The sequence below is a fragment of the Aquarana catesbeiana genome, linkage group LG02 (assembly GCF_042186555.1).
Source record: "Aquarana catesbeiana isolate 2022-GZ linkage group LG02, ASM4218655v1, whole genome shotgun sequence".
Classification (NCBI taxonomy): domain Eukaryota; kingdom Metazoa; phylum Chordata; class Amphibia; order Anura; family Ranidae; genus Aquarana; species Aquarana catesbeiana.
The window spans coordinates 800,636,148-800,662,884 of record NC_133325.1 but is presented as its reverse complement, the minus strand read 5'-3'; the positions used below and the strand labels follow the sequence as shown (position 1 = coordinate 800,662,884).

The following is a 26,737-nucleotide window of genomic DNA, read 5'->3' as shown; positions in this document are numbered from 1 at the left end:
TAAAAAAAATCCTGCAAATTAAAAGAATTTTTTGATGGGCTCCCCCAGGTCACCAGAACTAGTGTCCCCAAAATTTGTGATTTTCTTTTTACTTTTTAATGCTAACAGTAAACAGGACAAATAGTGAGGGCGAATCTCCCTAATGAAGACACAGACTGACAGGGGGTCTAATCCCTTCTCCACTCTGTCCTAAACTAAAGAACGAATTTTGCCTTTAGTTACAATTTAAAGATTATATACGATTTTGGCGATTGGGTTTACATCTACTTTAGTAGTTGCAAAATAACAATAAAAAAATTTTAAAAAGCAATACACTGAATGATTTAAACTTGATGTGGTGAATGAGGTGAAAATTTCCTTCGCAAAGAATGTCCAATCATAAGCAAGAAGAACAAACTGATTTTTTTTTTGCTTGCACATGATTGGAGGATTAAACTCCACACCATATCACCTCCATAGGTGTGCGCAGACTATTAGGGTGTGCACCCCAAAGTTTAAACACACACGAATGCCACCTGCTGTCACGGGGAGGAGGCTCTGGTGGTGAGAGTTGATTGGGACCATATTACATTACACCCTTAAAAAAACGGGTGTAATGTGTTCCTGGGGTTGAACCCAGCCTTTTAATATAATGGGGGGCATTTACACTGACCACTGGCACCCCCAACCACCCACCTGGCGCCACCCCTGGATAATGTTACAGCACATGGGGTGATAAGGGTGTGCCCAGGCACACCCGGCACACCCTGTCCACACGCCTATTTACTAAGGTAAGAAAAAGGGTATATTGCAAAGAGAAATTTCCCTTTGCTAAGTGAATGGGGTGCATCTGTGCTGACCATGATCAGTCAATCATTTACAAGCAAAAAAAAAAACATTTAAAAAAAATAATAATAATTTCCTCATACACCATTGGGTATTCTTGCAAAGTGGATTTTGTTTGACTTTAATGTGAACATGCTCTAATAATTTAGTAAATGGAGGTCACTGGCTCATTCAGGGCACATTGACTATGCCATACTCAGGGGTGTGCACTTATCTCCTCCCTGGTTCAGGAATCGGCTGTAAAGGGGAGCTCCACCCAAAAAAGTGGAAGCTCCACTTATCTGCTTTCTCTGGTGCCACACTTGGCACCTTTTTTTTGGGGAGGGGGGGGGACAGGGGACCTGTTTTTGACAGGTACCTGTCCCCACTTCCAGGAGACCGAGCTGCGGCGAGGTCCCCCGGGAGCTCGTCCCCCTTCCTCCTTTCCCTGCTGCCATTCACAAAGCGCAGCGCGTTTCCTGCATGCGCAGGAGGGGGCTTCACTTGCCGGTTTCCCTCACAGTCAATGGTGGGAAACATCGGCTCGGTGTCCCATCGTGGCTGGATTCTAGGTCAGCTAAGTGTCCTAATATTATTAAAAGTCAGAAGCTACAGTATGTGTGATTGGGTGATTGATATTGTCTCCTCCCCCTCCTGTAGTTTTCTGCAGCCTGTAATGGGTGGAGCCTGCTTGGCCCCTCCTACAGCTCTACTTTCTCTCCTTGTGCAGGGTGACTGGTATTGTCTCCTCCCCCTCCTGTAGTTTTCTGCAGGCAGACTGTAATGGGTGAAGCCTGCTTGGCCCCTCAGGCTCCAGTCAGGCCAATCAGGCTCCACCCATTACAGGCAAAAAGAGAATAAGGTTTGGGACTTTGAATGAGGCTTGTGCCCAACAGTCGATGTAGTAAGCATAACCATGGTATAAATGCGTATGCAAAGGTAGATGCACATTAAAGACAATCTTTATTAAATTATCCATCAACATGTTGGAACAGGATTAAACCAATTCATCGGATCAATAACTACGGCATTGATACAGTAAACAATTCATAATGAAAATTAAGAACATAATAATTCTTGTACTTTATAAAAAAAACAGAAGGATTGTGGCGCAGTATACTCTACGCGTTTCGTGAAACATCACTTTCTCAGGAGCAGTCGCAATTCATCTATCTACAAAAAAGTAGTATATGTATATATCAATAACAAGATATCTGGATAGTAATGAAATATCAGTCCAGATAAGAACAATGTCAGAAATGTATTATATTAATACTCACAAAACGGCTCACCCAGGACTCACCCCATGGGTCTGTTTTTTTTATAAAATACAATAAATATTATGTTCTTGATTTTCATTATGAATTGTTTACTGTATCATTACTGTAGTTATTCATCCGATGAATTGTTTTAATCATGTTCCAACATGGTCATATTGTTGATGGATATTTTAATAAAGATTGTCTTTAATGTGCATCTACCTTTGCATACGCATTTATACCATGGGTATGCTTACTACATCGACTCATTCAAAGCCCCAAACCTTCTTCTCTTTTTGCCTGTAATGGGTGGAGCCTGATTGGCCCCTCCCACAGCTCTGCTCTCTCTGCTTGTGCAGGGTGACTGGTATTGTCTCCGCCCCCTCCTGAAGCTTTCTGTAGGCAGCCTGTAGTGGGTGGAGCCTGCTTGGCCCCTCCTACAACTCTTCTCTCTCTGCTTGTGCAGGGTGACTGGTATTGTCTCCTCCCCCTCCTGTAGTTTTCTGCAGGCAGCCTGTAATGGGTACTTAAAAATCTCCATAGATGACGCTTTAATTTTTTTTACAGGTTACATGTTTAGAGTTACAGAGGAGGTCTAGTTCTAGAGTTATTGCTCTCGCTCTAACGATCGTGGTGCATGTAACCTGTGTGTATCTGAATCTGATACTAGCCAGTTCCTCACCAGCCACTCACCTCCCCGCACCTCCCTGCTTATCAGTGGCCCTGCTCCAGAGCCCTGTTCTGTGTGTCCATAAGACACACAGAGCACAACTTGGCCCCGCCCCTGCTCCCTCCTCACTAGCTGTGATTGACAACTTCAGGAGCCAATGCATGAATACACGAAGGCTGAACACATAAAGGTAAAAAGCCTTTTGTAATCCTAACCACTTAAACCATAGCCACCTAGATGTGTCCATTTACCCTAAATGTTATTATACCCTGCTGGTATATGAAAGCCGGTATGGGGAAGATCAGAATTAATTACACTTTTCCACTCAGAAAGAGACAGACGAGAGGATCATTTCCAATTCAATAGTATGTTTTTTTTATGTTTTTTTTTTTTTTTTGCATAGTAATATAATAGTCTCATTAATTTCTTAGAGTGCGAGGTAATCTGGAGGTCCTCCACCAAACCCAATTAAAATACAGTTGTGCTCATAAGTTTACATACCCTGGCAGATTTCTTGGCCGTGTTTCAGAGAATATGAATAACACAAAAATTTTTCTTTCACTCATGGTTAGTGTTTGGCTGAAGCCATTTATTATCAATCGTTTTTACTCTTTTTATATCATAATGACAACAGAAACTCCCCAAATGACCCCGATCAAAAGTTTACCTACCCTTATGATTTTGGCCAGATAACATGCACACAAGTTGACACAAAGGGGTTTGAATGGCTATTAAAAGGTAACCATCCTCACTTGTGATCTGTTTGCTTGTAATTAGTGTATGTGTATAAAAGGTCAATGAGTTTCTGGACTCTTGACAGACCCTTGCATCTTTCATCCAGTGCTGCACTGACGTTTCTGGATTCTGAGTCATGGGGAAAGCAAAAGAATGGTCAAAAGATCTGCAGGAAAAAGTAGTTGAACTGTATAAAATAGGAAAGGGATATAAAAAGATATCCAAGGAATTGAGAATGCCAATCAGCAGTGTTCAAACTCTAATCAAGAAGTGGAAAATTAGGGGTTCTGTTGAAACCAAACCACGGTCAGGTAGACCAACTAAAATTTCAGCCAAAACTGCCAGGAAAATTGTTCGGGAAGCAAAGAAAGAAAACCCCACAAATAACTTCAGGTGAAATACAGGACTCTCTGAAAACATGTGGTGTGGCTGTTTCAAGATGTACAATAAGGTGGCACTTGAAGAAAGATGGGCTGCATGGTCGAGTCGCCAGAAGAAAGCCATTACTACGCAAATGCCACAAAGTATCCCACTTACAATATGCCAAACTGCACAGAGACAAGCCTTAAACCTTCTGGCACAAAGTCATTTGGAGTGATGAGACCAAAATTGGGCTTTTTGGCCACAACCATAAACACTACATTTGGAGAGGAGTCAACAAGGCCTATGATGAAAGGTCCACCATTCCTACTGTGAAACACGGAGGTGGATCGCTGATGTTTTGGGGATGTGTGAGCTACAAAGGCACAGGAAATTAGGTCAAAATTGTTGGCAAGATTAGAATAGAGTTGCCCGAGGACCCCTGGATATGTTTATTCCATGGGGTAGATATCCCAATAAAAGAATACAGAAATTTAATGATGATACATCTGATAAATGCCGCAAGGAGCCTGATCCCGAAAAAATGGAAGGAAGTGGACAGTCCAAAAATAAGAGAATGGTTCGATAAAATAGATGAGATATATGGTATGGAAGGACTTAGACATTGTGAAATAGGAGGAAGAGAGGGATTCAACAGGAGGTGGGAAATGTGGAAAATGTTTAAACTAAAGAAGGAATATTGCGAGGTGAAAAGGTTGTAGAGATGGGGGGAAGAGGGGTCTTGGTGAGGGAGGGGAGGGAAGGTAGGGTTTAGTAGGGGGGGGAGAAGGAGGTGAAGAGGGAGTTCAGCACTTTAATAATTTTGCAACTGTTACCTCTTAATTGTTGTGAGAGGTAATGGAGTTTTTTATTCATCTTTTTTGTGTATGATAAAATTTTGAAAAAAAAAGAATATAAAAAAAAATAAATAAAAATTGTTGGCAAGATGAATGCAGTATGTTATCAAAAAATACTGGAGCAACATTTGCATTCATCAGCCAGGAAGCTGCGCATGGGACGTACTTGGACATTCCAACATGAAAACGTTCCAAAACACAAGGCCAAGTCCACCTGTCATTGGCTACAGCAGAATAAAGTGAAGGTTCTGGAGTGGCCATCTCAGTCTCCTGACCTCAATATCATTGAGCCACTCTGGGGAGATCTCAAACGTGCCGTTCATGCAAGACAGCCCAAGAATTTACAGGAACTGGAGGCTTTTTGCAAAGAGGAATGGGCAACTTTACCATCTGAGAAGATAAAGAGCCTCATCCACAAATACCACAAAAGACTTCAAGCTGTCATTTATGTTAAAGGGGGCAAAACACGGTATTAAGAACTGGGGTATGTAAACTTTTGATCAGGGTCATTTGGGTAGTTTCTGTTGCCATTATGATTTAAAAAGAGTAAACACAGTCGATTGATAATAATAGGCGTCAGCCAAACACCAACCATGAGTGAAAGAAAAGCTTTTGTGTTATCATTCATATTCTCAGAAAAATGGCCAAGAAATCATAAATTCTGCCAGGGTATGTAAACTTATGAACACAACTGTACCTTTGAGCATTGGGGTTGATTTACTAAAACTGGAGAGTGCAAAATCTGGTGCAGCTCTTCATGGTAGCCAATCAGCTTCTAACTTCAGCTTGTTCTATTAAGCTTTGGCAATAAAACCTGGAAGCTTATTGGTTTCCATACAGAGCTGCAACAGATTTTACATCCTCCAATATTAGGCAGGTCTAATGATAGTTCAAGAAACCCAATGACCTGTGACCAGATGGATTCCCAAACTTTCTCTTGCAGTTCAACTCTTACGGGAGGCTGAAGCAGCTTCCAAAAAAACAGAGGTTACTGTGTCTTTGTACCATGTTAGTGATAATAGAAGACCAGTGGAAGTTCTAGTGTGGCTCCAGTGTCCCCAGGTCAGGTGTTCCTCAGCAAAAACATGGGTCAGGTCAAACGATTCCACAGTTTTCACCCCCAATGCATGCTGGCTTGGTGACGTAGCAAGGGGGCGGGCCACCAGGTGGCATCACCCGGGTGGCCCTGCCTCTACCTATTTGAGAACTGTCAGACAGAGGAGCCAGATGTTGGCGGTTAGCCTTCAATAAATGTGAAGCTCTTTTTTCTTTTTTCAGCTTCGGTGGTCTGGCATGATTGATCATAGCTCTACATCAGGGGGAAATTGTTTTTTTACTTTTAATGAAGGAATTGTCAAAAAACGTTTTTGTGTTATTTTTTCTATGTGACACTTTTTTGGGTGAATGAGTAGGGGTGCAATGTACCCCATACTCATTTACAATGGGGGGGCGAGATCTAGGGACCCCCTTATTAAATGGGGCTGCCAGATTCTGATAAGCCCCCCTCCGGCAGACCAACCACAGCCCATGGTTGTGGGGAAGAGACCCTTGTCCCCATCAACATGGGGACAACGGTAAGAAAGAAATTACTGCTCCAGGCGATGATCTCACATTCACACCATCCTTGCATGCTTGTGAGATGAAGGGTGCAGGCTCAGCATAGGCAATCAATGGAAGAAAAGAGAGGTGGACGGCCACACTCCAATAAAACACCTTTATTCACATAAATCGTGATCCCTTCACCAACAGAGTATCACAATTTATGTGAATAAAGGTGTTATATTGGAGTGCGGCTGTCCACCTCTATTTTCTGCCATGGGGACAAGGTGCTTTGGGGCCAGGTGGGGCAGAGCCCCCCCCCATGTTGAGGGCATGTGGACTGGTATTGGTGAGGGGGGGTGTGCTCGCCCTCCCTTTTCTGCCTTGCTGCATGCTCGGATAAGGGTTTTGGTGAACAGCAAGGAGTAGATCTTCCACCACCATCACCAGCCACACACCCTACTCACCAGAATCCCATGACACCCATTACAGGTAGTCATATACACCTATGGATAATACCAGTGGGAAATCCTCACAGCCACGGCTCCGGTCCAAGCAATGAACAACAAGAAACCCGTTACAGATGCTCGTAAACGCTTGTGGGAAATTCCGGTGTGGAAATTTTCATGACCACAACCTCAATCCAGGCAGGTATCCAGGGGTTAGTGGAGAATAAAGGAAAAAAGGGCTTCCATGGTGAAGTATATCATGGTTTATTCCAAAAAATGAGTTAAAATAAGTCTCAAAAACAGCTCACACATCCATGTGTTGGAGACGCCGTTAGCATTCCAGCTACATTGCAAACGGCGGAAGTGACGTATCACGCTCAAGCCAGGGTGGCTTGAGGCTGGTTGGTAAGTAGAGCTTGGAATTTTTTCAAGCATTTTTCCTTGGCTTTTGTTTGATATGCGTTGCCTTCCAATGCTCCTTGCTGTAAAGGCCAGTTATAGGTGAGAGCAGTGGCACATTTTATTGTATGCTTTTCCTGAAAGTGACTTCAGCTATATAACAGCTTGCCTGACTCAACTAGGAATAGGCTCCAAAGCGATTCAACAACTGATGTGAGTTCCCCCATGTTACATTCTAACACAGCACACTGGATATCTAAAAAAAAAAAGACTGGCAGATAGTTTACCTGAGGTAAACCTGACCATATGCACAAACCCCACTGATCCACCTTATGATAGATATTCCTGCTAAACCTCCATCCAAGGGAGAGAAAGGATGAGTATGGAGGCCAGAAGGGGCATAAACTGCAACCATCAGCCAACAGGCACCTCTTCCTAATGCAAATAAAAAAAAAGAATAAGCTATGGGGCTTGAGATCCTAATGCACATATATAAAACAAGCACAAGAGGGCGCCTCCATCTAGGTGTAGAGATTTCTTGAAAAAAATTAAAAGACAATAAAAATGCACTCACCAATTAAAAGTGGATCAAGGCTTGTCATATACCCATATAGACCTCCCAAGGATCAACATGAGGCTGCAGAGCTCGGCAGGCAAGCCGCTGGCCGTAGCAGCGTTGGTGGAAGTACAACTGTCAGGTCTCAGACTCCCTAATGTGAATGAAAAACAGAAGTAGATATGGCGCTGCTCTAGTAGGGTAAATTGTAATATTAAAACTTTATCTATTGTCCTGGTTTAATACTAAAGGTTTTAGGTAATCTTAATGCATATTGTTTGGCAGGACGTATATCATGTGAATATGTGTCATCTGTGTAAGTTTTATGCTTGCATTCGTACAGGGTCCAAATAAAAAAAAAAAAAATGACAAATATGTGCAACCAATTCTGTACCCTTAGTGACCCGAAATGTGTTTAGAATTGTGCTACAACTTCTGTCGGTTGTTTACTATTGTGATCTCATCTGTGGTTGAACTGAGAGTGATGTGATTATGTTCAACAAACCTTGATTGTGATTGTATGAGGAAGGGATATGATATTACATACCCCTATGTGAATAAATAATATCAAATTAAAAAAGAAAAGAAAAGTGCAAATGTGCTAACACTAAAATAGCCAGTAATAAATGCAAACCGTTATCTTACTAAATAACAAAGTGCAGTAAGTGCTTAGTGCTCATACCATATATTAATATCACAAAGTGACTAATGCCTTTAAAGTTAATCTTAGCGACGCTCCTTTAGACGTGCTTTTATTTGTTTACAAAATGTGAGTACAACCGCAACTTATGTTTTAATAAAGGCTTGTAAACGGTTTTACACTATGGGCATTCCCTTTCTTTTATGGTGAATTCTTAACATCGGTAAACAACATTTAAAGCACAGAACGGAGATATCACACTGAGGCGATTTACAGGCACTATAGCGCTAAAAATAGCGCTTGCATAGCGAATGTAAAGAGCCTCTCCTCTCACTTCAGTGTGAAAGCCCGAGTGCTTTCACACTGGAGCCGTGCGCTGGCAGGACGGTAAAAGTCCTGCAAGCCGCATCTTTGCAGCGCTGTATACACCGCTCCTAAAGCGCCCCTGTCCATTGAAATCAATGGGCAGTGCCGCCGACAAAGCGCTGCTTTGCGGGGGATTTTAACCCTTTAAAGGGGTTACAATGAGGGGGCTGCAATGGCGAGAGAGAGAGGGGGGGCTGCAATGGCGAGAGAGAAAGAGAGAGAGAGGCTGCAATGGCGAGAGAGGGGCTGCAATGGTGAGAGAGAGAGGGGGCTGTAATGGTGAGAGAGACGGGGGCTGCAATGGCGAGAGAGAGAGCGGCGCTGCAATGGCGAGTGAGAGGGGGGGCTGCAATGGCAAGAGAGAGAGGGGGGCTGCAATGGCAAGAGAGAGAGAGGGGCTGCAATGGCAAGAGAGAGAGAGGGGCTGCAATGGCGAGATAGAGAGAGGGGCTGCAATGGTGAGAGAGAGAGGGGGGCTGCAATGGCAAGAGAGAGAGAGGGGCTGCAATGGCGAGATAGAGAGAGGGGCTGCAATGGTGAGAGAGAGAGGGGGGCTGCAATGGCGAGAGAGAGAGGGGGGCTGCAATGGCGAAAGAGAGAGGGGGCTGCAATGGCGAGAGAGAGAGGGGGGCTGCAATGGCGAGAGAGAGAGAGGGGGGCTGCAATGGTGAAAGAGGGGCTGCAATGGTGAGAGAGGGGCTGCAATAGTGAGAGAGGGGGTGTAATGGTGAGAGAGAGGGTGCAATGGTGAGAGAGGGCTGCAATGGGGAGAGAGAAAGAGGGGGTGCAATGGTGAGAGAGAGAGGGGGGCTGCAATGGCAAGAGAGAGAGGGGGGCTGCAATGGTGAGAGAGAGGGGGCTGCAATGGTGAGAGAGAGGGGGGCTGCAATGGCGAGAGAGAGAGAGGGGCTGCAATGGTGAGAGAGAGGGGGCTGCAATGGCGAGAGAGAGAGGGGGGCTGCAATGGCGAGAGAGAGAGGGAGACTGCAATGGTGAGAGAGAGGGGGGCTGCAATGGCGAGAGAGAGAGAGGGGCTGCAATGGCGAGAGAGAGAGGGGGGCTTCAATGGCGAGAGAGAGAGGGGGCTGCAATGGCGAGAGAGAGAGGGGGGCTGCAATGGTGAGAGAGAGAGGGGGGCTGCAATGGTGAGAGAGAGAGGGGGCTGCAATGGTGAGAGAGAGAGGGGGGCTGCAATGGCGAGAGAGAGAGGGGGGCTGCAATGGCGAGAGAGAAAGGGCTGCAATGGCGAGATAGAGAGGGGGGCTGCAATGGCGAGAGAGAGGGGGGCTGCAATGGTGAGAGAGAGGGGGCTGCAATGGCGAGAGAGAGAGGGGGGCTTGCAATGGCGAGAGAGAGAGGGGGGCTGCAATGGCGAGAGAGAGAGGGGGGCTGCAATGGCGAGAGAGAGAGGGGGCTGCAATGGCAAAAGAGAGAGAGGGACTGCAATGGCGAGATAGAGAAAGGGGCTGCAAAGGCGAGAGAGAGAGAGAGGCTGCAATGGTGAGAGACAGGGGGGGCTGCAATGGCGAGAGAGAGAGAGGGGCTGCAATGGCGAGAGAGAGAGGGGCTGCAATGGCGAGAGAGAGAGGTGCTGCAATGGCGCGAGAGAAAGAGGGGCTGCAATGGCGAGAGAGAGAGGGGCTGCAATGGCGAGAGAGAGAGAGGGGCTGCAATGGCGAGAGAGAGAGGGGCCGCAATGGTGAGAGAGAGAGGAGCTGCAATGGTGAAAGAGGGGCTGCAATGGTGAAAGAGGGGCTGCAAAGGCAAGAGAGAGAGAGGCTGCAATGGTGAGAGACAGGGGGGCTGCAATGGCGAGAGAGAGAGAGGGGCTGCAATGGCGAGAGAGAGAGGGGCTGCAATGGCGAGAGAGAGAGGGGCTGCAATGGCGAGAGAGAGAGAGGGGCTGCAATGGCGAGAGAGAGAGGGGCTGCAATGGCGAGAGAGAGAGGGGCTGCAATGGTGAAAGAGGGGCTGCAATGGTGAGAGAGGGGCTGCAATAGGGAGAAAGGGGGTGTAATGGTGAGAGAGGGGCTGCAATAGGGAGAAAGGGGGTGTAATGGTGAGAGAGGGGCTGCAATAGGGAGAGAGGGGGTGTAATGGTGAGAGAGAGGGTGCAATGGTGAGAGAGAGAGAGAGGGGGTGCAATGGTGAGAGAGAGAGGGGGGGTGCAATGGTGAGAGAAAAAGAGTGAGAGAGGGGGGTACAATGGTGAGAGAGAGAGGGTGCATTGGTGAAAGAGAGAGAGAGGGGGTGCACTGTGCAATGGTGAGAGAGATTATACAGATTGCAGGCAGCACCTTAATTCTTCTGCTCCACAGCCGTTCACTTCTCCTATGCCCTCACTCGTGACTCTGCATGCAAACTGAGACTAGTGGGCAGTGCTGGCGCCGCACGGGCCAGATGGAAGGAGAAATAAAGCAGCACCACGGCGTCCTGACGTTCTCCTGCTCCTCCCCTCAGGCACATCACTACGCAGGCGCAGCCTGCAGTTCAGTGGGCAGTGCTGGGTCAGAAGAGAAGGCATTGCATTGGAAAGTGCGGCGGCGCCAGCGGTAGCTGCTCTTTATTTTACTGACAGCCAGGCAAGCAGCTCCGAGCCAAAAGCGGCCCAAGGGCACTGAGTGCAGACGGCCTACCGGGAAATTTCCCGGTATCCTGGTAGGCCAGTCCGTCCCTGGGTCCCTTGCAAAGTTTCTTTCCTGGAGATCCTGCCAGTAACATCACTTCCTTTTGTAAGCTACAGTCTCTCCATTCACATCAGCGATATCAGCTCACTATGTGCACTTTTTCAGGTGGCGGTTGGGCTGTCTTCCAGGTCTATGACATAGGCTTCTATTCCCATCTCCCCACCCTCCAACATGCTTATGCCGCGTACACATGATCGGAATTTCTGACAACCAAACCGTGGATTTTTTTCAGACGAATGTTGGCTCAAACTTATCTAGCATACACACGGTCACACAAATGTCGGAAATTCCGAACGTCAAGAACGCGGTGACTGACAACACGTATGAGGAGCCGAGAAAAATGAAGTTCAATAGCCAGTGGGGCTCTTCTGCTTGATTCCGAGCATGCGTGGACTTTTGTGCGTCGGAATTGTGTATACATGCTCGGAATTTCCGACAACAACTCTTGTCGGAAAATTTGAAAACCAGCTCACATTGAACATTTGTTGTCGGAAATTCCGATCGTCTGTACACGGCATAACACTAATCTTTGCTATAACATCCTCTCTACTCAAACTCTCATGTCTTTACCCCCCCCCCCCCTCCAGCCCCCAACCTGTACACATCTCCCTCTCTTCTGCCCACTTAATATTGCTGCACTTATCACCTCCTGCTCATTCTAAGCCCACACAGAACCACCACTTCCACTCCACTACCCTCCTATAAATCCCACTCCCACCTTACCACCCTCACCCTCCTACTACTCCTAATGTCTGGGGACATCGCAGCAAACTCCGGCCCTCCCACACCCAATTCCCACCCCCAAAATTGGTTGCCTACCTCCTCCAACAGTAGTCGTAACTCCCACCTTCTCATCCCAATTCCCCTGATTCCACAGAACAGCCCCCCTCTTTCATGTGCCCTCTGGAATGCCCGCTCGGTCTTCCACAAACTAGCTTCTGTCAATGACCTTTTCCTCTCCAAATCACTTAATCTATTTGCTATTACCGAAACCTGGCTCCAGGAATTTGACCCTACCTCTCTCCAGCTGCCCTGTTCCACAGTGGCCTCCTCTGGACTCACTCCACCAGACCCAGTGGACGAAAAGGATGTAGCGTTGTACTTCTCCTCTCCCCACAATGCACCTTCCAGGCTCTTCCCACAACTCCCTCGCTTTCCCCCTGCACTTTCGAAGTGCACTGCATTCGTATTTTCTCTCCAGCTTGTCTGGGGGTCGCAGTCATTTATTGGCCTCCTGGACCAGGGTCAGGCTTTCTAGATGACTTCTCTGCATGGCTACCCTACTTTCTCTCCTCTGAAGTATCTGCCATAATCCTAGGTGACTTTAAACATTCCACCCAATGTTAATACTGCAACCACTTCTCAATTGCTCAACCTAACCCCCTCTTTTAAAGTGTAAGTAAACCCTCCTATCGTTTTCAGTCAAGGAAGCTGCCATCTTTGCCTTTGTTTAATCAACAACTGCCATGATGCTTCACATGTGATCAGTTATGACACCAGCCATTGGATGGCTTGACAGTTTGGTTGAGAGCATAACCAATGGGAGTGTTACATTTCCGGCACATGCCGGAAATGAAAACAGTTTTATGAATGGGTTTACTTCCGCTTTAACTTAACATAATGGACACAAACCACCACTCACTCCAACGGCAATACTCTGGACCTCGTATTCTCCCATCGCTGCACTCCCTGCAACCTCTCTAACACCCCCTCTCCTCTCTCTGATCACAACCTTATCCGTTCCACACTCCCCTTGTCTCCTACCTCCCATGCTGCCAACCCACAAACCACTACCCGCAGAAACCTTCGCAACCTCAACCCTTCCCTTCATTCTGCTACTGATGGCCTTTATGACAAAATCGCACCCCTGTCCTGCCCAGACCTAACCACCTCCATCTAAAACAACATTCTGTCATCCTCCCTAGACGTACTTGCTCCTCTTTGTACATGCAGAACCAAGCCCCATCCGCCACAACCCTGGCAAACAGACAACACCAGAAGTCTCAAGAGACGCAGCCATGCTCTTGAGCAAGAATGGCATAAATCCCTGCAAGACTTTACCCTCCACAAATCTGCCCTTCTCAAATACAACTCCTGCCTCCACACTGCTAAACAAACCTATTACAACACTCTCATCAAAACCCTCTCATCCAAACCTTGTCAACTCTTTTCTACCCCTAATTCCTTACTTCACCCCCGCTGCCTCCACCCACCAACTTGCTTACCACTCAACAGATTGCCAACCATTTCAAAAGCAAAATCGACACAATTCGCAAGGAGATATCCAGCATTCAACTTCCTCCTCTACCCAACACATCAGGTCCAACACTACACTCAATACTCTCCTCCTTCTGCCCAGTTACCACTGATGAAGTTGATAAACTCCTCTCCATGGCCCACCCCACCACCTGTCCCCTGGACCCTGTCCCCTCACAATTACTGCGACCACCTTCCCACTCTATCCTCAACTCCCTAACCCACATCTTCAGCCTCTCCCTCTCCCCCGGCACCTTTCCTTCCCCGCTCAAACATGCATTGGTTACCCCCATACTTAAAAAACCCTCACTAGACCCCACCTGATTGAATAACTTAAGACCCATCTCCCTGCTCCCATTTGCCTCAAAACTCATCAAACGCCTTGTCCATGACTGAATGAGTCACTACCTCACGGACAACAACCTTCTCGACCCCCTACAGTTCGGCTTCCGTCCACAACATTCCACTGAATCTGCCCTACTAAAACTCACCTGAGACCTACTAACTGCTAAAACCAATGGCCATTACTCCATACTCATACTCTTAGACCTCTCTGCTGCCTTCGACACAGTTGTCCACCTGCTCCTCCTCAGCAAACTACACTCCCTTGGCCTCTGTGATTCCGCTTTATTCTGGTTCTCCTCCTACCTATCTCAACGCACTTTCAGTGTCGCTTACAACTCCATCTCCTCCCTTCCTCTCTCTGTTGGGGTACCCCAAGGCTCTGTCCTTGGGCCCCTCCTATTCTCGCTCTATGCCTCTTCCCTGGGCCAGTTGATAACCTCCCATGGCTTCCAATACCACCTCTATGCTGAGGACACCCAGATCTATCTCCCCACTCCTCAACTCGCCCCCTCGATCTCCTCACGGATCTCAAACTTACTGAATGACATATCGGTATGGATGTCACACCACTTTCTCAAACTCAATCTTTCTAAAACTGAGCTTGTAATATTTCCTCCTTCCCGGTCCCCCCCCCATGACTTTACCATTAAGATCAACAGCACAACCATTGGTCCCTCCACACATGCCAGGGTGCTGGGTGTAATCCTTGACTCTGACCTCTCCTTCAGCCCCCAGATCCAATCACTGGCTAAATCCTGCCGCCTTAACCTCCGCAACATCTCCAGAATTCGACCCTTCCTGACTAATGACACCACAAAGCAACTTATTCACTCCTTGATTATTTCCCGTCTTGACTACTGCAACCCTCTCTTTAATGGCCTACCCTTACGCAGGCTATCCCCCCTTCAGTCTATTATGAATGCTGCTGCTAGACTAATACACCTCACTAATCAATCCGTGACTGCTGCCCCTCTCTGCCAATCCCTTCACTGGCTTCCCCTCCCCACCGTATAAAATTCAAAATGCTAACCACAACATACAAGGCCATCCACAACATCGCCCCCATCTACATCACCAACCTCATCTGCAGATATCGCCCAAATCGTCCCCTCCGCTCCTCCCAGGACCTCCTGCTCTCTAGTTTTCTTGTTACCTCCTCCCATGCTCGCCTTCAGGACTTCTCTAGAGCCTCTCCCATCCTCTGGAACTCCCTGCCCCAGTATATCCGATCAGCCCTTAACCTGTCCACCTTTAGGAGATCCCTGAAAACGTACTTATTCAGGGAAGCCTATCCCACACCCACATAACTGTACCCGAGCCACCCCCATCAAATAATTCCCCGCATCTATTACCTTTTGTACCACCACCCCCTCCCTTTAGAATGTAAGCTCTTCGAGCCGGGCCCTCCTGTCCCTTCTGTACTGTAATTGTGCTGTCCCCCCTCTAAATTGCAAAGTGCTGCGTAAACTGTTGGCACTATATAAATCGTGTATAATAATAACAATAATAATAATAATACTAAAAAGTAGATTCTGGGTGTACACCCACTTTGATTTCCTGCCCTGGACAAGTCGTAGTTTGTGGGCGGAGCTCTTTGCCAAGCCCGGCTTTGGTGATGAATGAATTCACCTCGTTCTCATGCCTTTTCCCACAACTGAGGCGGAGTAGGTTATTTATTGGCTGGTGAGGCTCCCATTGCCACGATGATATTATCCTCCAGCGTTGCTGCAGTTGCACCCTCCTGGAGGTGGAGGGCCGTGGGACATCCAGACTGACAACTCAGGAACGCTTCTCATGTACCCACAATAGGAAGGAGGGTGCAGATGTTGGAGGAGGAGAGTTGTGTCTCTGATGGATGTGATGTAAGTGCAATCACCGATGAAATTCTGTGGCTTACACAGGATGTTCTATAAATATTCACAGCTCATAAGATGACTCCGACACCCGCCCACCTATAGCAGTACATTATACGGGCATACATTCATTCAATGCTCCATGGCTGCTGGATGCAAATTGCAACAAATGTCTGTAAAATTCATGATTTACTGATCCGACTTCAGTGAGGTAAAAGCCCCCCCTGAATGCGAAAAATGTGAAATTGCAACCCCTCTGCCACTTAGAGTGCCACCACCCAAAGACTGTACAGGAATAGGGGGTGGGGATGTAGTAGTCCATTATTCAATTAGAAACTGATAAAGACAGATGTGTGAGCGAGAGAACTTTTCACACCTAAGCCAGTGACGGGTCAGATGGTTATCATCAGATTTCAAATCAAATAAAAAAAAAGGTAAATCTATCACAATCATAAAGTTCTACATTAACCACTTACAGACCGGAAGATTTGACCCCCCCTTAATGACCAGGCCATTTTTTACGACAGGGCACTGCGTCGCTTGAACTGACAATTGCGCGGTCGTGCGACGCTGTAGCCAAACAAAATTGACCTCCTTTTTTTCTCCACAAATAGAGATTTCTTTTGGTGGTATTTGATCACCTCTGGGGGTTTTTATTTTTTGCGCTATAAACAAAAGAGCGACAATTTTGAAAAAAAAAAAACTATATTTTTTTACTTTTTGCTATAATAAATATCCCCAAAAAATGTAAGAAAACATATTTCTTCATCAGTCTTCAAAAATTTTTTTCCTGCAACTCGTGGGACAAAATGGGGTAAAAAAAAAAACGAATGGGGTTTTAACGCTTTCATAATTTGGCCAAAATGGGGGGAAAAAGTGCTTGCTTTAAATATATACTTTAGTTTTATACATAGAACATCTAATAGGGTTGTGTCATTGCAGGAGGTTTCCCCTCACTTCCTGCCTTAGTGTCACCAGGACAGGAAGTGAAGGAATCTCCCTGTGGGGATATAGCCAGCAATTGTTTCTCTCTCTCTCATATATATATAATAGGATTTTTAAATGCAGCTTATCTGTAAACTCCTTTTCTTGGGAATACATCACGAGACACAGAGGCTTGGTAATTACTTAGTGTGTTAGATAGTACCTTCAGGTGATTGGACACTGGTAACCCTAATTACAAGGTGAGTTCCTCCCCTATATAACCCCTCCCATATGGAGAGTACCTCAGTTTTGTAGCAAAGCAATAAGTACCCCCCCAGCGTATAATCCCGAAGAGAGGCGGGGGCTCTGTATCCCGTGATAGTACCCCAACGTATAATACCGAAGAGGGGCGAGAGCTCTGTATCCCGTGATAGTACCCCAACGTATAATCCCGAAGAGGGGCGGGGGCTCTGTATCCCGTGATAGTACCCCAACGTATAATCCCGAAGAGGGGCGGGAGCTTTGTATCCCGTGATAGTACCCCAACGTATAATCCCGAAGAGGGGCGGGGCTCTGTATACCGTGATAGTACCCCAACGTATAATCCCGAAGAGGGGCGGGGGCTCTGTATCCCGTGATAGTACCCCAACGTATAATTCCGAAGAGGGGCGGGAGCTCTGTATTCCGTGATGTATTCCCAAGAAAAGGATTTTACAGGTAAGCTGTATTTAAAAATCCTATTTTCTTGTTCATACATCACGGGGGCACAGAGGCTTGGTGATTACTTAGTGGGATGTCCTAAAGCAATGCCCAAATTGAGGGGAGGGAGACACAGATCAGAAAATACATAGACCGCCAACGGACAAGAGGATCTATACTGCTGCCTGCAGCACACACTGCGCCCGAAGGCGGCATCCTCATGCCCTCTTACATCCACCTGATAGAATCTAGTGAATGTATGGACTGAAGACCAAGTTGCAGCCTTGCAGATCTGAACTATGGAGGCCTGGGGACGCACTGCCCATGAAGCACCAACCGCTCTAGTTGAGTGTGCCTTAACCTGAAAAGGACTCTTTTTTATACCACAGGCCTGAATAATAACTTGCCGAATCCATCTAGAAATAGTGGATTTCGACGCTGCCTGGTCCTTTCTGGGGCCTTCTGGCAGAATAAACAGACAATCAGTCTTCGTATCTGAGCAGTTGCCTGCAGATAGATACTGATTGCTCTTACAACATCTAGAGAGTGTAACAACTCCTCTTTTCTGTGGACCGCGGATCTGGAAAAAAGGACGGTAGGACCACATCTTGATTCAGATGAAATCCTGAGACCGCCCTATGCCGTGTACACACGGGCGGACTTTTGAGCATCAAACGTCCAACGGTCTTTCGGACTTGCGAACGACCGGACTTGCACACACACGAATGGACTAAAGTCTGGTCAAAAGTCCTAAAGTCCGTTCAAAAGTCCGGTCGTTTGAACGTGATGAGGTACGACCGGACTAGAATAAGGAAGTACATAGCCAGTAGCCAATAGCTGCCCTTGCGTCCTTTTTTGTCCGTCGGACTAGCATACAGACGAACTGATTTTTCGACCAGACTCGAGTCCGTCGGAAAGATTTGAAACATGTTCTAAATCTAAAGTCCGTCTGATTTTCGACAGAAAAAGTCAGCTGGAGGTCCGATGAAGCCCACACACGATCGGATTGTCCGCCGGTTTTCGTTCCGTCGGACCAGTCCGGTCGGAAAGTCCGCTCGTGTGTACACGGCATTAGGTAAAAAAGTCGGGTGAGGACGCAACACCACCCTGTCTTTGTGAATAACCAAGTATGGCTCTCTATGAGAAAGAGCTGCTAATTCTGATACCCTTCTAGCCGAGGAAATGGCTACCAAAAGACCAGTTTCTTTGTCAGAAGAACTAAAGAAGCATGGTACAATGGTTCAAAGGGTTGTTCTTGCAAAACGGACAAAACCAAATTCAGATCCCATGGGTATACAGTTGGTTTAAATAAGAAAAAAGGGGGAATTGAATCGCGCTAAAACAAATTGGTAATCATACACATCATCACCAAACCAAATATTTAGAACTAAGTGAAGAGTTCCCCTTTAGTGTATACATAATATACAAAACACATGTCAAATGAATAATCAATCTAAAAAAATGTTCAGAGTGGTAATAAAAAGTCCATATATAAAAAATAAATCACCCAAGTGGTATGAAAATATCTTAAAAAAGTCCCAAAAAACATAAATTCTTGCTGTGAGAAGAAAAAAGCGTGCTTGCGCCACCACTGTGAAATCAGACTGGCCGCTTACCAGAAACTCATGATCCCCCGTTACAGAGGATCAGAGAAAGCTGTTTGTTAACACTGCTTCGAACCACGACCAATGGATCAGAGACCTTATACCGAGATGGGACATCAAAGACTGCAGGGTCTAAGGATGTTCACGCTGACAGGTACTGAGACATCAGCCCACAGCATTGCAGATATGGTCATAGAAGGAAAAAAGGCTCCATATAGTGTAAAATCATTGACTTTATTGGGTAAGTAAAAGGTTAAACTCACATGTTAGTAAACAATAGTAGGCATGTAGTGTAGTCTGGAGTGCCGGCCGGAAGCTCACAGACAGCCTGTCCTACTGGAAACAACAGCAGCAATGGGAGGTGACGAGAACACGTCGCTCTGCCCTACGCAGCGTTTCGTGATAAAGTCACGGAGATGGGACTGGAGGAGGAGGAGGATGTGGGATGGAGGAGATGGGACTGGGGGAGGAGGAGGATGTGGGATGGAGGAGATGGGACTGGAGGAGGAGGATGTGGGATGAAGGAGATGGGACTGGAGGAGGAGGAGGATGTGGGATGGAAGAGATGGGACTGGAGGAGGAGGAAAAAGGGTGGAGGAGATGGGACTGGAGGAGGAGGAGATGGAACTGGTGGAGGAGAAAGAGATGGGACTGGAGGTTGAGGACATGGGATGGAGGAGATGGGACTGGAGGAGGAGAAGGAGATGGGACTGGAGGAGGAGGAGGACATGGGATGGAGGAGATGGGACTGCAGGAGGAGAAGGACATGGGATGGAGGAGATGGGACTGGAGGAGGAGAAGGACATGGAATGGAGGAGATGGGACTGGAGGAGAAGGAGATGGGACTGGGGGAGGAGGAGAATGTGGAATGGAGGAGATGAGACAGGAGGAGGAGGAGGATGTGGGATTGAGGAGATGGGACTGGAGGAGGAGGAGGATGTGGGATAGAGGAGATTGGACTGGAGGAGAAGGAGATGGGACTGGAGGAGGAGGAGGATGTAGGATGGCGGAGATGGGACTGGAGGAGAAGGAGATGGGACTGGAGGAGGAGGAGGAGGATGTGGGATGGAGGAGATGGGACTGGAGGAGGATGTGGGATGGAGGAGATGGGACTGGAGGAGGAGGAGATGGGACTGGTGGAGGAGAAGGAGATGGGACTGGAGGAGGAGGACATGGGATGGAGGAGATAGGACTGGAGGAGGAGAAGGAGATGGGACTGGAGGAGGAGGAGGACATGGGATGGAGGAGATGGGACTGGAGGAGAAGGAGATGGGACTGTGGGAGGAGGAGGATGTGGGATGGAGGAGATGGGACTGTGGGAGGATGTGGGATGGAGGAGATGAGACTGGAGGAGGAGGATGTGGGATGGAGGAGATGAGACTGGAGGAGGAGGAGGATGTGGGATAGAGGAGATGGGACTGGAGGAGGATGTGGGATGGAGGAGATGGGACTGGAGGAGAAGGAGATGGGACTGGAGGAGGAGGAGGTGGGATGGAGGAGATAGGACTGGAGGAGGAGGAGATGGGACTGGTGGAGGAGAAGGAGATGGGACTGGAGGAGGAGGACATGGGATGGAGGAGATAGGACTGGAGGAGGAGAAGGAGATGGGACTGGAGGAGGAGGAGGACATGGGATGGAGGAGATGGGACTGGAGGAGAAGGAGATGGGACTGTGGGAGGAGGAGAATGTGGGATGGAGGAGATGGGACTGTGGGAGGAGGAGGATGTGGGATGGAGGAGATGGGACTGGAGGAGGAGGATGTGGGATGGAGGAGATAGGACTGGAGGAGGAGATGGGACTGGTGGAGGAGGACATGGGATGGAGGAGATGGGACTGGAGGAGGAGAAGGAGATGGGACTGGAGGAGGAGGAGGACATGGGATGGAGGAGATGGGACTGGAGGAGAAGGAGATGGGACTATGGGAGGAGGAGGATGTGGGATGGAGGAGATGAGACTGGAGGAGGAGGAGGATGTGGGATGGAGGAGATGGGACTGGAGGAGGAGGAGGATGTGGGATAGAGGAGATGGGACTGGAGGAGGATGTGGGATTGAGGAGATGGGACTGGAGGAGGAGGAGGATGTGGGATGGAGGAGATGGGACTGGAGGAGGAGGAGGATGTGGGATGGAGGAGATGGGTCTGGAGGAGGATGTGGGATGGAGGAGATGGGACTGGAGGAGGAGGAGGATGTGGGATGGAGGAGATGGGTCTGGAGGAGGAGGATATGGGATAGAGGAGATGGGACTGGAGGAGGAGGAGAAGATGGGACTGCACCCGATGATCGGCATCTGCTGTATATAATCACAGCACAGCTGGGTAGCTGGCGGTGTGTGCCCCCCTACCCAGAAGTGCCGGATCACGCACCTAGTACATGATCTGGCACAGCAGAGCCGCCCTGCCGCCGTACATGTAAGTGATACGGTTGGGAAGCAGTTAAACAGATGTCAGGGTATCTTAGACAGGGGAAAGCAAGATCAATGCAGGGAAGTTATTATTCAGGCTGGGCTGGGGGTTGGGGTTAAGGGTTAGGGTTAGTGGTTATTGTTAGGAGCTAGGGTTAGTGGTTAGGGTTAGGAGTTAGAGTTTAGTGGTTAGGGTTAGTGTTAGTGGTTAGGGTTAGGGGTTAGTGTTAGGAGTTGGGAGTTAGGGGTTGGGTGTTAGGGGTTGGGTGTTAGGGGTTGGGTGTTAGGGGTTGGGTGTTAGGGGTTAGGGTTGGGGGTTAGGGTTGGGGGTTAGGGTTAGTGTTAGGTGTTAAGGTTAGGGTTGGGGGTTAGTGGTTAGGGGTAGTTGTTAGGTGTTAGGGTTAGGGTTAGGGGTTAGTGTTAAGTGTTAGGGTTGGGGTTAGGGTTGAGGTTAGTGTTAGGTGTTAAGGTTAGGGGTTAGGGTTGGGGGTTAGTGGTTGGGGTTAATGTTGGGGGTTAGTGTTGGGGGTAGGGGTTAGGGTTGGGGGTTAGTGTTAGGAGTTAGTGTTAGGTGTTAAGGTTAGGGGTTAGGGTATAAGCACAGCCGTAATGGACCAGAGAAGAAATAATAAGATAAGAGGATTCCTATCTTCCTTTCTTAAATGTGAGATGCCAAGTTGCAAAATGATATCTTCCAAAATAACAAGCCTTGTACTGCACACTAAAAAGGGATATAAACAGGGGCGTAGCTATAGGGGGTGCAAGAGTCTCGACCCGGCTCCAGGTTGCAGGGGGCCGTGTGGTTCCCCTGTCAGGTTTGTCTACACTTGTGTGAGCCAGAGCCGGAGTTGGGGGTGGAGCTGGGAGGAGCACCAGGCTGGATAGGAGGGCCGGCGGGGCGGCATATAGGAGAACCGATCTCCTCTATTCTCCTCCTGTCTCCTGCTGGTCTTTCAATGGCTGCAGGATCGGTTCTCCTATATGCCGCCCTGCTCGCCCTCCTATCCAGCCAAGAGGCAAGCAGTCATCCATACCAAAGACCGCCAGCTCCGCCTCCCAACTCCGCCCCCCCCCCCAAGCTGTTCCTTAAGGCAGAAGTGGCTGCGGAGGCAAAGTTCAGGCAAAAATTCGGGCCTGATTCGTCCCTGAAACAGAGAACAGGGACGCACCGAACCCCTGCTGTTAGCCGCATGCGCCTGCAGTGTGTCCTATGCCTACATTCCTTTGCTTTAGGTGTCCCTTGTTACCTTATCAAAAAGTTGGCAGGTATGCAACAGTGATGCACTATGGTGGCCAGTAGGTCTTTTACCAAACCGGAATTGTGGTAAAGTCCTCCTAGTCACTGTCCAGTCTTGGGTCAGCCTCCCGCTCAGGGTGGTTTAGGGGTAGAGCCAATGGAAACCCCCGAATGGAGTTAGATGGGACAAAGATCCTCTTTGGGTGGCTATGCCTTGGGTGCTCTGCCACCCAAAACCTCTGCAAAGAGTCTCTCTGGTGCTCTATTGGGATATTTGGAACTCTGTTTAATGTGGCAACTGGATACTGAATAGCAGGATACTGGGACAGCACCTCCATCCCACATGCAGCTCCCTCCTGGGGTCTAACTTCAGCAACAAACAGTACCAGCAGCTAAGTGGTCCTAGACTCTTAGCAGCAGTAACACTAGGCCTACAGTCTCTCCCAGCAGCAGTCAGTCCCTGGCAGCCACATCCCATAGCCTTCTAGCCTTGCTTCCAGCCAGGGTCATTGCTAGGTCCAGAAAAGATCTGGGGCCAGAGCCCAAGGCAGAAAGTCATACACTTGGGCGGGCATACACACATGTAAAGTAGTGAGTGTACAGCTTGTATAACAGTGTAAATTTGCTGTCCCCTCAAAATAACTCAACACACAGCCATTAATGTCTAAACCACTGGCAACAAAAGTCAGTACACCCCTAAGGGAAAATGCCAAAATTGGGCCCAAAGTGTCAATATTTTGTGTGGCCACCATTATTTTCCAGCTCTGCCTTAACCCTCTTGGGCAAGGAGTTCACCAGAGCTTCACAGGTTGTCCCTGGAGTCCTCTTCCCCTCCTCCATGATGACATCACGGAGCTGGTGGATGTTAGAGACCTTGTGCTCCTCCACCTTCTGTTTGAGGATGCCCCACAGATGCTCAATAGGGTTTAGGTCTGGAGACATGCTTGGCCAGTCCATCACCTTTACCCTCAGCTTCTTTAGCAAGGCAGTGGTCATCTTGGAGATGTGTTTGGAGTCGTTATGTTGGAATACTGCCCTGTGGCCGAGTCTCTGGAGGGAGGGGATCATGCTCTGCTCTAGTATGTCACAGTACATGTTGGCATTCATGGTTCCCTCCATGAACTGTAGCTCCCCAGTGCCGGCAGCACTCATGCAGCCCCAGACCATGATACTCCCACCACCATGCTTGACTGTAGGCAAGAAACACTTTTCTTTGTCCTCCTCACCTGGCTGCCGCCACACACGCTTGACACCATCTGAACCAAATAAGTTTATCTTGGTCTCATCAGACCACAGGACATGGTTCCAGTAATCCATGTCCTTAGTCTGCTTGTCTTCAGCAAACTGTTTGCGGGCTTTCTTGTGCATCATCTTTAGAAGAGGCTTCCTTCTGGGACAACAGCCATCCAGACCAATTTGATGCAATGTGAGGCGTATGGTCTGAGCACTGACAGGCTGACCCCCCACCCCTTCAACTTCTGGCAGCACTCATACGTCTATTTCCCAAAGACAACCTCTGGATATGACGCTGAGCACGTGCGCTCAACCTCTTTGGTCGACCATGGCGAGGCCTGTTCTGAGTGGAACCTGTCCTGTTAAACCGCTGTATGGTCTTGGCCACCATGCTGCAGCTCAGTTTCAGGGTCTTGGCAATCTTCTTATAGCCTAGTCCATCTTTATGTAGAGCAACAATTCTTTTTTTCAGATCCTCAGAGAGTTCTTTGCCATGAGGTGCCATGTTGAATTTCCAGTGACAAGTATGAGAGAGTGAGAGTTATAACACCAAATTTAACACACCTGCTCCTCATTCACACCTGAGACCTTGTAACACTAACGAGTCACATGACATCGGGGAGAGAAAATGGCTAATTGGGCCCAATATGGACATTTTCACTTAGGGGTGTACTCACTTTTGTTGCCAGCGGTTTAGACATTAATGGCTGTGTGTTGAGTTATTTTGAGGGGACAGCAAATTTACACTGTTATACAAGCTGTACACTCACTACTTTACATTGTAGCAAAGTGTCATTTCTTCAGTGTTGTTGCATGAAAAGATACAAAAATGTAAGGTACTCACTTTTGTGAGATACTGTATATATTACATTATATATTATATATATTATCATTACATCAGTGTCCCCAGAGAGCCCCTCCTAACATCAGGGTCCCCAGAGAGCCCCCCACTTACATCAGTGTCCCCAAAGATTCCCCCTTACATCATGGTCCCCAGAAAGCCCCCCACTTATATCAGTGTCCCCAGAGAGCCCCCCCCCCTTACATCAGGGTCCCCAAAGAGCCTTTCCTTAAATCAGAGTCCCCAGAGAGCCTCCGCCTTGCATCAGGGTCTCCAGAGAGCCTCCCCCTTACATCAGGGTCCCCAGAGAGCCCCTTACTTACATCAGGGTCCCTAGAGAGCCCCCCTTACATCAGGGTCCCCAGAGACCCCCTTACCTACATCAGGGTCCCCAGAGAGCCCCCCTTACTTCAGGGTCCCCAGAGAGCCCCCTTTACATCAGGGTCCCCAGAGAGCCCCTTACTTACATCAGAGTCCCCAGAGAGCCTCCCCCATACATCAGGGTCCCCAGAGAGCCCCCCCTTACATCAGGGTCCCCAGAGAACCCCTTACTTACATCAGGATCCCCAGAAAGCTCCTTCCTTACATCAGGGTCCCCAGAGAGCCCCCGCTTACATCAGGATCCCCAGAGAGCCCCTACTTACATTAGGGTCCCCAGAGAGCCTCCTCCTTGCATCAGGGTCCCCAGAGAGCCTCCCCCACTTACAGCAGGGTCCCCAGAGAGTTCCCCCACTTACATCATGGTCCCCAGAAAGCCCTTCTATACCTCAGGGTCCCCAGAGAGCCGCTCCTTACATCAGAGTCACCAGAGAGAGGGTGGTCAGTGAAAGACTATGTCATCTATTTGCTGCCCGCGGCTGCACAGTGAGAGCGGGATAGCGTTGATGCAGGGCGGGCAGTGAGAGATGATGTCATCTCTCACCCACCCGGCTCTCCCGTGCTGCCTGCCTGCTCTCTGGTGCTGCCTGCCGCACTAGTGGCCCAGCTGCAGAGAGGCCACAGCCACCTCTGAGAGACTCGGGCTATGGGCCCCAGATTCAGGGCTATAGCCCCAAAAGCCAGCCCCTAGCAACGCCACTGTTTCCAGCTGTCCTGGCTCCCTCAGCTCAACCCTGAGCACCCCACTCTCCTTCCCATTCAAAGAGTGGTGGTTGGGGCTTAGCCACCTGCTGGTCAAATCAGATTCCATCTTGCCCTGGAGGTTCCTCCCTTACCCTGCTTCTGGGGGGTGGGCAGTCCCCTGTAGCTGCAGCAGCATCCAATCGCAGTCCTGGGTTGCATCGGCAGCCAATTAGAATCGGCACCCCTCTCTCCCTGAGCTGTCCCTCCTCTGCAGGGAGCAATGAGTTTGCAGGAGGAAGAAACATTCTACAGCCATTCTGCACCCTGGTTTATAGCCCAGATACAGCCCTAATGTGTCCTCCACACACATTTGTGTCTGATCAGCTATGCCCTGTCAGGACAAGCTGAGCAATATTCAAAAGATGTACAGTGAGAGAAAATAACCCAAGTGGTTATCCTGTTTTTGTGTCACTTGTTTAGCAATGTGGTCTGAAGCTAAAGTTGATATTTCCTTTTTCTAGAACGAGAACTACAGGTAATATATATCAGAACACCACGAATGGAATATGTGGTCAGCAAGGAGGGAGGAGTCCAGCAGTTAGGCACTAAGTGTCACTTATGTTGGTGCTGAGCACTATGAATATTTCCAGTGATGGCCTCCGCAGTGCTGCTCCTGAGCCTGATTATAGGTAGGTGGCCATTGCCTTGGTTTGATTTTGTGAATCCAATCTCACCACCGTAATCCAGTGATTACCCCACAATAGTCCTTATAATTTATCCTTGAGTATTTGTCATGGGGGGGGGTCCTTCTACTTTTGTGTAATTGGTGGTTAAATGTGTCAATGCCTGTGTTTTTGAAATAGTTCTATGAAGTCGGAAGATTCAGCATGTTCTGTTTTGTGGTCACATCAGAGGGCAGAGGGTGGTGGAAAAATGTTCTGTTTGTCGTAAGAACTAGCTG

General features: G+C 48.3%; 1 protein-coding gene across 5 annotated transcripts in view; it reads left to right on the top strand.

Annotated features, from left to right (window-relative positions):
- LOC141129481 (uncharacterized) overlaps nucleotides 1–26,425 on the top strand; it is a 110,817-nt gene extending 84,392 nt beyond the window's left edge. For 3 of the 5 annotated variants that reach the window (XM_073617534.1, XM_073617537.1, XM_073617531.1), the window contains one exon: nucleotides 26,298–26,422. In XM_073617534.1, coding sequence (XP_073473635.1) covers nucleotides 26,298–26,407 — 110 coding nt within the window. In that variant the 3' untranslated portion in view covers nucleotides 26,408–26,422. Of the gene's footprint in view, nucleotides 1–3,574; nucleotides 4,000–26,297 lie in introns of those variants that run through there. The other 2 variants (XM_073617535.1, XM_073617532.1) reach the window with 2 other exon arrangements.
- The last annotated feature ends 312 nt before the right edge of the window (nucleotides 26,426–26,737 follow it).